General features: G+C 42.0%; 1 protein-coding gene across 6 annotated transcripts in view; it reads left to right on the top strand.

Moving 5' to 3' along the window:
• The first annotated feature begins 8630 nt into the window (after positions 1-8630).
• gria2b (glutamate receptor, ionotropic, AMPA 2b) overlaps positions 8631-11303 on the top strand; it is a 40303-nt gene continuing 37630 nt past the window's right edge. For all 6 annotated transcript variants that reach the window (XR_009921754.1, XM_062394024.1, XM_062394023.1 and 3 more), the window contains exons 1-2: positions 8631-9005; positions 9149-9289. Coding sequence is in view for 5 of the 6 variants with exons in the window: in XM_062394024.1 (XP_062250008.1) it covers positions 8921-9005; positions 9149-9289 (226 nt within the window). In the remaining variant the exon portion in view is untranslated. The remainder of the gene's footprint in view (positions 9006-9148; positions 9290-11303) is intronic.

Genomic DNA, 11303 nt, shown 5'->3' with positions numbered 1-11303 from the left:
TTTTCACCTTTTGGTCTAATTCAGAGTGTGTGTGTGTTTTTTTGGGGGGGGCTGTAGGTCGACATGTGTCCTCACACATCACACACTACTACACACACAGCTGTTTCTTCCACTCAGGCTAAAACTAGACATCTATTATTCATACGAACCTGCTTGGAAAATGACCCCGGACAGTTAGTGGGAGACTTCCCATATGATATCAGTCTGCGGCCTAATGAAGCAGGATAGACGTTGACCTCATGTCACGACAACAGAGTCGTATTAATGAGGCTTGAGGCGAAATAGCTCTCATGTAAGGGAGGGGAAACTGTCATTGCTTTGCATCAGAAAAACAAGACATTTCAATTTTAATTCTCTCTGTGGCTGCCATGGTTACAGACACAAGGGAGGAGAAGTGTTTTTCTGTCACTACAAAAAAAGAAAACAGCCGGAGACACGACTGCTGAGACGAGATGGAACGGATGAGGCATGCACGATTAGGAGGAACCCGCTTTGCCCTCAAATCATTGAAAATATATTGATTTTCAGCCGATATCAACGGATACAGGAGGGTCAGCTCAGCCGAGCCTGAATGATTCTGCACCGCACTGCCCCCCGATGGACGAGTCTATATTTGTTGAATGTGATAAGGAAAAGAAAAAAACGCTCTCCAGGGTGGAACAAAAAAAAACAGATGGAGCAGCAAGTTGTGTGGAAATTAAGATGATGGCACTGCCAGGGGAAGAAAGCCAATTTCTGCTTCATGCTAAATCCCATATGCACAGAAAGGGTTTGGTGCAGAAATCACATTTTTATAGTGAAAATGCTTAAAACTCTTTATTTCAACACCCTTAAGAGGATGGATGTAGATTTAGAAAACAGGAGATATCAGCAAATGATGCAAGCAATACACATGTAACGAGTAAATTCACTGCACTACTGCAAATGCAATCGAAAACTTAATCATGTCAATGTTGTGATGGTGTGTTTGCATGCGCGCTGATGTGTGCACGCTCCACGCCCACAGCCCCAGCACCCTGCGACTAGCACAGTGCAGTAACCTATATCACACAGGGTGCTCTCTAATCCGACATGACCTCTCACCAGGCAACCGCCCGGGCCACCAGCAGAACCACCACGACAGTCAGGCAATGATTAGTGCCGGAGCAGTGGGGGAGGAGGAGAGGCCACTGGGTTTGTCAGAAGCTTGTTTACTGTGAACGAGGCGTTGTGCCTTTTCCAACCTTTATCCTCGCCCCCGGAAATGAATAAGAACATTTCCTCAACCAGAATAAGAAGCGTTGCAACCGACGTCTTGTGTTATTGTCGTCATTTGATATCATGTTCTGTCAAATTGACGTATGATGGAGTCAGGGTGTTGTTTTATTGAAGTAAAGCCTCATCACACCTTCCATCAGTAGCTCCTCACAGTTAAAGTCCAGTGACCTCTGTTCTCTGTGTGTGTGTGTAGCCGCTCGCTGGTTTGTTTGTGCGCTCGCTCTCATATTTGTACAGTGTCACGAGGCAATTTCCGAGGTTTTATATGAAACCTCAGACATAATGGACTTTTTTCCTTGAGCGCCACCGTGGATTTGAGGTCGGCCACAATTTTCCACTCCCTCGCAGACAGCGCGCCTTGTTTGGCGGCGGATTTCTGAAAACCTGGATGCGGAGAAAGTGCGGCGGATGCCAGAGGTCAAGGAGTCAAGAGGCTCGGTTCCAGCCGCTCCGAACCAATCTGTGAAATAGCTGTGACCACAGGTCCCATCATTACAGTTAGTTCTGCCCCGACCAGACAAAAGGTTAGACCGGAGGGACTCAGGGTGATGAAGTGCTGAAGGGGAAATATCATCAGATCTGAAAAGTCTGATAGTAGAAGGAAAAAAAAGGAGAGAAGGGGGTTTGAGAATAGAAATAGAAAATTAACAATAAGAGAATGTGTTTCTGTCAGAATAAAAACATTGTGTCTTCAACTCTTGTTCAAGAACTAAATAACAGTGATTATCTAATTTTTAAACTGGTATTTTGAGTTTATGCCTGGATACAGGGTCAAAATGAGAACACTCCACTGGAAACATGAAAACCATCAAGCAGTAAGAGGTTTAGGAGGATGTGACATTAGCAAGAGAGAGGGGAATAAAAATAGAAGTAAGAAATGAATCTTTTACACTTGTAAAAAAAAAAGAAAAGAAGGTAGGTCGGCAAACCTGGCGAAACTTGGCTCTGCGATACTCAGCCTCTCACCCAGTATCAACTGGGTTGGCTCAAATGGTAAGTGGTATAGATAATGGAGTAAGGATGAATGGATGTATGGATGGGTGGATAGATGGCGCATGTATTGGTAAATAAATGGATGGATGGACAGTGTTCATGGTCCTCAGATGATGAATTTTAACCTTTTTGATCCATTCATCACTTTCAAAATGTCATACTCCCTGTCATATGTTTTGTGATGTTCTGATTAAATATATTCGATAACTTCATTCTCTTCCTACATTTCATATCATGAGATCAGATGTGGTTTAAGTTTGGATCCTCTCATCTGATCCAGGCTGTTTTAAAGGTCAAACTCGGAAGCTGTTCCAGTTCCACTCTGAATCTCACTGAGCCTCAGACCTCTGCTTTGACCTTGGGACAGATCCCTCCAGGTCCGACTCCAGAGATCCTCCGACGGCAGCGTGCTTGTCTTAGCAGCTTCTGTGTCCAAAGGTCTGGTTATGTATTCACAGGGCCTCTCGGCTGTGTGTGCTCCGACTGCCCCTGAAGTCACTGTCACGTCAGCAGCCACTGAACGTCACCGAGACTCTGTCAACTTTCTGATCTATCACATGACAGGGGGACAATTGTCAAAGCCTTGTCCGAATGAGAAGAAATATTGTTTTTAATTCCTGCTGCTTTTGAATCTTGTTGTAACTTCCTATTTGTAATGTTTGTATTCAACTTTAATTTCGTTTCCCAGAATTGGCTACAAATGTTTGGATAACACTTCATCATAAATCGAGTGCATGCTCTGCTGCAGGAGACATTATCTGCTCCTTCTGGATGCATTTTGTTTGTGGGAGTTCTCGTGCTCAGCTGTTTAATAGCATGGTGCAGTTAGCATCAGTGTTCTGCCTGAGGTAGTAACAATGCTCTGTACATGAAGAACTGCTGGGGATGCTCACATTATCCAGGGCAGAGTTATTGTGGAATTATGTAATAGATCAAAAATGTGCACCCGGTGTACAGTATACAGATTTGATTAATCATCATGTGCAGTATTGCCTGTACATAATTCATATTATCCAGTTGTGGGCTTCATTCATTCTTTCTTGAGGAAGACGAGTGCTGAATATTTCATGGATCACAGGGAAGGAAATGTAGAATGATGTTTTCCTACCTTTCCCCTGAGGGCAGCTGCTAATATCTGCTGATTTGAAGCCAAAGTTTTCTCCAGAGAAATGCAATCGAGCTGGATGGAGAATTCAGATATTTATGAATGTGTGGCCGACTGTGTAAAATGTTTAAGAGCAATTATGCATGAAATGTGATATCAAGCTGTTTTCTTTGAGAGCAGTCACTGGACCTCTGGACGGAAAACTGAATCTTATTGCAAGCATTTCTCTTATTTTTCTCTTAAGTTATACAGTCAAAATTTAAAATTCACGTGTCGTGCTCTTGTGTCTCTTGACTATCTATTTTCTTGCCCATTAACCGAAGTAGATTAGAGACATTTGGCCTCTTTTATTCACAATCTTGTGTGTCTGGGCCCCCCCTGGGAATCCCTCGGGATCCCCCAGGGGGAGCTAGAGAGAGGGACACCTTGGACATCACACTTGGCCGGCTCGTGGACCCTGGATAAACGGAAGACAAAGGTTAAAAAGTTAAAATTCTTCCTTATAACGTCTTGTGTATTTCCAACAAAATCAGAGAAAGCCACAATTTAAAGGGGACATTTAATGATCCAATGCTACAACAACAACATAGATATTTTGTTGTTGTTTTGATTTCCAGCTTCTTTACCTGAATAGCATCAGATCTCTTGACGAGATTATGAGTTAATTTCACACTGTGGTTCAAACCAACAAAGAAGAGGAGAAAGTCATTCAGAAAACAGGCTCCTGTTAATTCCCCCTGGGAACCTCCAGAGGATGTGAGCAGAAACATTCATCCCCTGTTTCTATGCTCTGCAGCTTTTTACAGCGGAGCAGAGCATCTATTATAATATCTGTTAGTGACGGATGACGTATCAGACCCCCGCAACAACACACAGTATTTCTCCATCACAGGCTAAGTGTCATGTTGAAGTGCCCTTTAGCCAGACACTAAAATGCTCCTCATTGTGAGTCGCTCCAGATAAGAGCGCCCACTAAATGGCAGAAATGTAAATGCTTTCGAGGAAGTGGTCACACAGGATTTCAGGGACATACAAACCTGAGTGTTTAGACATTTCTCCAAAGGTCACCGACTCGGTTTCAGCAGCGTTTGTTATTTCGCTCCCCAGGCCGCTAGAAGGGAATTCACCAACAGGACCAGATGTTTTCAACCACATGTTCAAAGCTTCCATCTCATTCCGGTGTCTTTTCTGTGTAAATTGACTCAAAGGTAAACATTCTTACCCAGATGGCAGCGTCTTGATTTAATTACGAGTTCCTTTCTTTTCACTTACATAAACCCTATTAGGTAGCTCTCTGGTGTTATGACGGTTGATTTATTCAGCAGGCTGCAAATGTGGTGCAGTGAGGATTGTGCCGTAAGATAATCAAAGCTGAAATTACACATCAATCTGGCGGCAGCAGAGTGAATCCATGCATGGCGGCACCTCCACACAAGGTCAGAGAGGTGAACATATGTGGTTCAACATGTGAGGATTTTTATCACGAAAGCTTTGGAAACCACGTTTTTTGATGTTTGGTCCATGTAGAGGGCAACGGGTACGTTTCTGGACATGACTCCAATGATCCGGGAAATTTCTGTTTCATATTAAGCTAGTTTTGTTTAGTTTTAGTAGAGTAACGATGGAATAATATATGCAAAGTTATTCGATGCGATCTGAGTGTCACAGTGTTGTAAAACAGTCGGATAGGACAAGGGACACACACAGTCAGACAATAAACGATTTAAACAAAGGAATTTAAACCAAATTACCGAACTGCCATATTTAGACAACTTCTTGTGACGCTGTTTTACTGATTATTTCCCACAGATTTCCGACATAAACAAACTGTCACTGTTCAGTTGCAGGACTAAGTATTGAATTCCAACCAGCTGGACAACAATCAATAAAGTAGAAAGTTTCTCATTTTTTTATAAATGTATATTTACTTTGGTTTAAAGGATCAGTTTCTTCCAATTAGTGATTGAGTCGTGGAATACGACACTGTTTTCTGTCGACATTCCTCAAAAGTGTTTTTTTACCTGAGAGATTTCAGTATTTAACACATACTTCTGGAAATCAATCCGTCTATCAACATTTTAAATAGCATGTAATGATGTGTTTTGTTCATGTGGCCACCAATAGGGCATACAATGGGATATTAATATGATAGAGAAAAATTACAGATTCGAAACCACATTTTCATTGACCTATAGAGCAAATTTTTTAAGACATCTTAATTTGTGCCTCATTATTATTCGTCTTGGGACATTCTCAAGGACTAACATCCAGAGTTAAACTTTATGGAGTTCCTTGTTTAACCTGACACCTGATCATTTGAACACGTGTGTGTCTTGGCCCTGTTCTATTAACCTCCCTGTCCCTAGATTTCAGTTAGTGATGCTAAAGGTGGCCACAACCAAGAAAACGCGACCCATTGTTTATAATGATAATAAGTTGTTAATAATAAAACCCAATGATCTTTGAATTCCCTCCCATGTGTTCGCTGCTCAGGAGCCAGAGTGATGTGCTGTCCGTGGTGCTGAAATACAACACCGTGTTTCTCCTTAATGCCTCCCCCCCTCCTCCACTCCCCATCACCCTCAGCCTCATTAGTTTGCTCCCTGACTGCTATCTGACACGCTCCGATGATTAATATACATCTGTCTGTGCAGCCTCAGATATGCATATCACAAAGCCAGGCGACAGGAATTGGCATTTGCTTCCTGTTGGCTGTGAGGCAGCGGCTCGTCTCGATTTGAACCCTTTTTGAAATGGCACCGATGACCGGCAGCCGTAGATTTGCGTTGGATTTGTATGTAGAGGGAACGTAGATCAAAGTTAAAGAGGGGATTCTGTTGATGCTTATTACTGGAGGGCATGAGCGATGGCCTCCAGCTGACGAGATGTCGTAGAAGTAAACATTGACTGCTAACGTGGACACATTTATTTCAAGGGACCTCAAATAATTTCAAGATTTCCATCAAAACTTTCTATTCACTCACTTTTTGATATTCATCAATAATGCAAAAATATTTGTTACAAGGGAGCTGTTGTGGCGGAAAAGGAGTTCCTCCTTCAACTTGGTCAAAATCTCTGTTTTGACTCTAAAAATCTAAACCAAATATATTCAGCAGATTATGTCACTTAGAGGAATCAAGATTAATCCATGAAAATCTTTGGTGTAACTGTGGAAATGTTGCTTAACACTCATCTTTAAACTTCTGAAAACGATATAGAATTGTCAGAGTCACATTTAGAGGCTTATGTTAAGTTAATTCATTACAATCTGTATTTTTGTGTTTTTCTTTTCTTTGAAAATAATAACTAGCTGTTCTCCTATAATCACAATTTCATAATTACTCCACTCGAAACAACTCAGACTCACAATCTGTCCAGCATCTTAATTACAGTTTGGTCTGATGTGAAGTATTATGGGATGCTTTGCCATCTCATGCATTAAAAGTGGATGTTAAAGGTTTTCTTTCCTTATGTGTTATATTTGTAAACTTTATAATCCAGTACTCCTAATGTTAATGTTTTTTGCACAGACCATATTTTGTTTGGTAATTATATTTCAATGACGTAAACAAGAAGAGCTCTGGTCAAGACCCTATGAGTTTTTTCTGCGGCTCTATATCACATTTGACTTCTAAATGTATGGAAGGAAAGGAAGAAGGAAGTCCAGCCTATCAGTTAAAGGGGCGGGGTCTATAAGAGGGGGTGGGAACCTCTCATTGTCTTCCTTACTGCACTGAGCCACAACTGGAGCATGAGGCCTGCTTTTGTTTGCTGTTTTATTCATTGGGATTCCTTTTTAAAAGATGTGTTTAAAATCTTGACTTTGAAAGTGAAACTGCAGAACATGTGAAATATCTTTTGACTCGTTGAATCAGACCAAGGAGTTGTTAAAAATGTGTTTTATTATATTCTATGCTGAGGGACTAAGACTTGGAGAGAATATTTAAGCATGGTAATGTTTGCTCACACATAATGGAAACGCTTTAAAATATAATTTTAGTCCCCTTAATGTTATATTAATGTTACTATTGATAAATAAACATTCCAGCATGTGTATTCCAGAGTTTGTGGATAAGGTCACCCTGAATAAGCAAGCAGTGTTTTGAATTGATTTGTGTATGGTGGTGATTTGATAATAAATGTGCCTTAAAAGTCAGCATTAAAATCTTTAAATGTAAATTCAGTAGGCAACAGATAGCAGATGAATGTGGGCCACTTCAGGCAATAGCACTTCTAGCATTTTGGTGGCATGAACAAAATGGATGGTGAGACTAAAGTGGCCATCTTGTAAAATGGCAAATGTGGCCCAAATATCCCATCCCTTTTTCTGGCAAAAATGTGGTGCTCTAGGCAAGTTGTAATCTGGATGTGGCCCATGTGGTGAATGGTGAATTTGGCCCAAATAGAACATAACAGATTTGGGCCATCTCCGGTTGACGAGTGGCGTTGCTTTCTTATGGCCCAGATCTGGCAAATAGGAGCCGACCGGATCATTGTGTGTAGTATGTGGGTCAAATCATGGCCAACACATTTAGCTAGATAGTAGGTTCAGTTAAAGGTTCAGTGTGTAGAATCTAGTGAAATCTAGTGGTGCAGTTTCACATTGCAGCTGAATACCCCTCACCTCCCCCTCCCCTTCCACACATGAAGGAGAACATGTGGTAGCCTTCAGTTGTCATAGAAATTCAAATGGTTTAGTTTGTCCAGTCTTTGCTTCTGTAAAAAAGAACATGGCGGCCTCCGTAGAGAGGTCCCACTCCTGATGTAAATATATAGCATTTAAATAAAAAAGAAAACAACAATTTGTACAGTTTAAATGAAACACACAAGTGAAAACATCACTTGGATCTAAATCCAATTTCAGCTAATAAATCCCTTTCACATAAATCTCACCCACTGGACCTTTAATCTAATGTTGGAGGGAATAAGACAAGACAACATGGGAGGTTTGACTTCCTGCAGGCGACCATCAGAAATATGTATCAGCAGCACATAATTATGATCCTATGAGATATTTTATGAATCATCCATGTTTGGGGATCTTGCATCTTAATGCAGCTCATTAAAACAAAAGCAAAGAAGATCTCCCTCACAACCGAGGGTTCCTTTGTACGCCTGGAGCTTCAAAGTGCGGAGCTTCACTCGGCTCTTTCCGCCTGCGTTCGCCTCCTCATTAAGATTCCTCACTTGTGGGTGTGATGCTGAAAGGATCTCAGGCGCGCAGAGCGGAGACGCGCAGTGTCCCCGTGCGTTCAGGGGAGGAGGAGGAGGAGGCATCAGCTGCCGGCAGGAGGACAAGGAGCGGAAGAAGAGGAAGAAGAAGAAGAAGAAGAAGGAGGAGGAGAGAGAGCAGAGAGCCACAGAGCAGGCGACCATTCCTCCAGTGCTGCTGCTCCCTCCGCCACGAGACACCTGCAGATAGAACCGCTCCTTTCCCCTGCAGATCGTTGTTTTCGATTTCTCCCCAAGGCTGAAGCTCTCCAATATGTGTCGGATCTAACGTCTCCGGAGAGAACCCGGAATATCTGACTCCCTTTGGTGGATGTGGACACCTAAACCGTGGACATGGAGAAGATAGTGAATTTATCCATTTCGGTGCTGCTGGTTTTATGGGGGTGCGCGCTTGGAGGCTCGCCCAGTGTTCAGATCGGTAGGTATCTGTTAGTTTAAAAGCAACAAAAAAACATTTAATATAAAAATTGACTCGGGTGAAAGATGAAGATTTTGGTTGGAAAATGTTTTTATTTTTTTGGCAAGTTTAACTGGTATATAATTTATATATTCCGGTTTCAGGGGGACTCTTTCCAAGGGGCGCGGACCAAGAGTACAGCGCGTTTCGGATAGGAATGGTTCAGTTTGGCACTTCTGAATTCAGATTGACGCCTCACATCGACAATCTGGAAGTGGCGAACAGTTTCGCCGTCACCAATTGTTGTAAGTAGAAAAATAATTTATTCCTCTTCTTTCTCGAGCTTCCCTACAAGTGTGCATGCCAACCATGATAGATCCATGCCCGTATTGTGCTTTTCATATTACGCGTATTTACGCACGATGGAGATGGAGATCACCAGAGCTGTGTGATCTTTATTCTGTCAGTGAACATCTCGAGGATGTGGTGCTGATGCTGGTGGAGGATGAAAGAGCAGCGCGTGGGCAGGAGGAAAGTTGGTTACCACAGTAACAGTCAGTCACATCCATCCCATTTTCATTCCATCAGATTCGGAGATCAATGGGGACTGTAAGCTGCAAACACAAATCGATCCTGCAGTCTTAACGAGTATTTTATTCTGAAGTGATTGAGGAGATATTTGATCCCAAACAAACATAAATGTCATCCTTGAATAAAACGTCGTTTCTAAGGACGCTGCAGATTCAGAAAACTGACTTTTCTTTTCTCTTTGGAAAATGAAAAACCAACATCTTATCATTTCTCACCACATCGATTAGGATTTTTTTTTTCATTTAGGACCTGCTGAGGTAGACGGTTTTTGCAATGGGCAGCGATGTCACGTCTTTTCCCGGCTCGGGAGGAGCGGGGCTGATCCATCGCTCGCTCCTTTAACGCAGCCCAATGTTTCCACGGAGGCTTTAACGCTGCTGCTGAGGATTAATACAAGGGAATGATTGGATGAACCTTTTTTGATTGTAGCCTTTGACCAAACCTCATCACGACTCTCAGCTTGTCTCACATCCAACTCCACCAATTACCGCCCCCTCCCCCTCCCCCTCCCATACCCATCAGACTTCTCTTCACTGATAATCACATGTGATCGATCACTTCTTCGAACCAGAAGAACCGAGACGCGGGCTCCTCTCTGTCGCATCAGGAGGTTGTGAGGTCGCTGTTTTTTAATATCCTCGGCTCCCACATTTCACTAGGTGGTTGCCAAGCGACTACTCCTCTGAACAGTCTCTTAAACATAAATCAAACGCTTCTGATTGGTGTGCATCGGCCCAATCGATTTTCATCACCATATAAAAGCTTCCTGCTCAGTGCGCGCGACGGATCAGAGCCAGGGTCCTGCTCGCTCCACGTGCGTAATGGACGCACGACGTTAAATTGGACTATATGTTGAGGCTTAAGAATTTACCATGTGACATGTGATTTACATGTGTTCGACTGACATTTGTTTTATATCTTGGAGCATTAATATCTTTAAATCAGGTCCAAGCATTTGCAGAAAAGTTTCTTACAAACTTCTATATGTTTATCTAACATGATCAACACTGGAGAAGCAAATTAAGTAAACATAGCTTCAGGTGTAAATTCAAGGATGGTAATTACACATGAAAGGATCAGGCACAAAAACATACAGGGAACAATAGAATAGATCATAATAAATTATGAAGAATAAAAAGCAGATGGTTAAAGAAAGGACATTGTTCTATATATACATTTACTATAATTAGGGTTGAGTTCAATCTTTTAAATGACCATTCATTGTCTTAGTCTGATTCATTTGAGTGCTTTGGCTCATGTTGGATCAGGGAGTGGATCATCTGAGCCAAAGTAAACACAACGAGCAGCAGCAGCAGCAGTGGTGATAAAAAGTCAACTCAATCATTTTTATCGTCCCATTAATCCTATTTTGTCCTATTAATTTGAGCCAAATTGGTGTTTTTTTATTTTAACTATCCAGCAAATTGTGTAAAGTTGTGTTAAAAGGGTTGTGTTCCAGCCTTTTTAATGCTGTGAACAGCTATTCTGAATAAGCAAAGTAATTTAGTGTCCATGTTGTTACCAGAATAGAGCCCCTGCTCCATGCTGACGGACTGGTTCAACTAAACAGGGGGTATAGAAGAGGAAAAGAAGGAATGGCTGTAGATTTGATTTGTAATGTACAACACTCAGGCTGAATATATATCCATGTTTTATCCAAATGTCAACTTGAGTCAGTTAGAAGTTGGACAGGGTAAGGGTGGATGAGGTGAGGTGGTGGTGGAGGTG

This window comes from Platichthys flesus, chromosome 8 (genome assembly GCF_949316205.1).
Source record: "Platichthys flesus chromosome 8, fPlaFle2.1, whole genome shotgun sequence".
NCBI classification, from domain to species: Eukaryota; Metazoa; Chordata; class Actinopteri; order Pleuronectiformes; family Pleuronectidae; genus Platichthys; species Platichthys flesus.
This window is presented reverse-complemented; position numbering and strand designations above follow the sequence as displayed.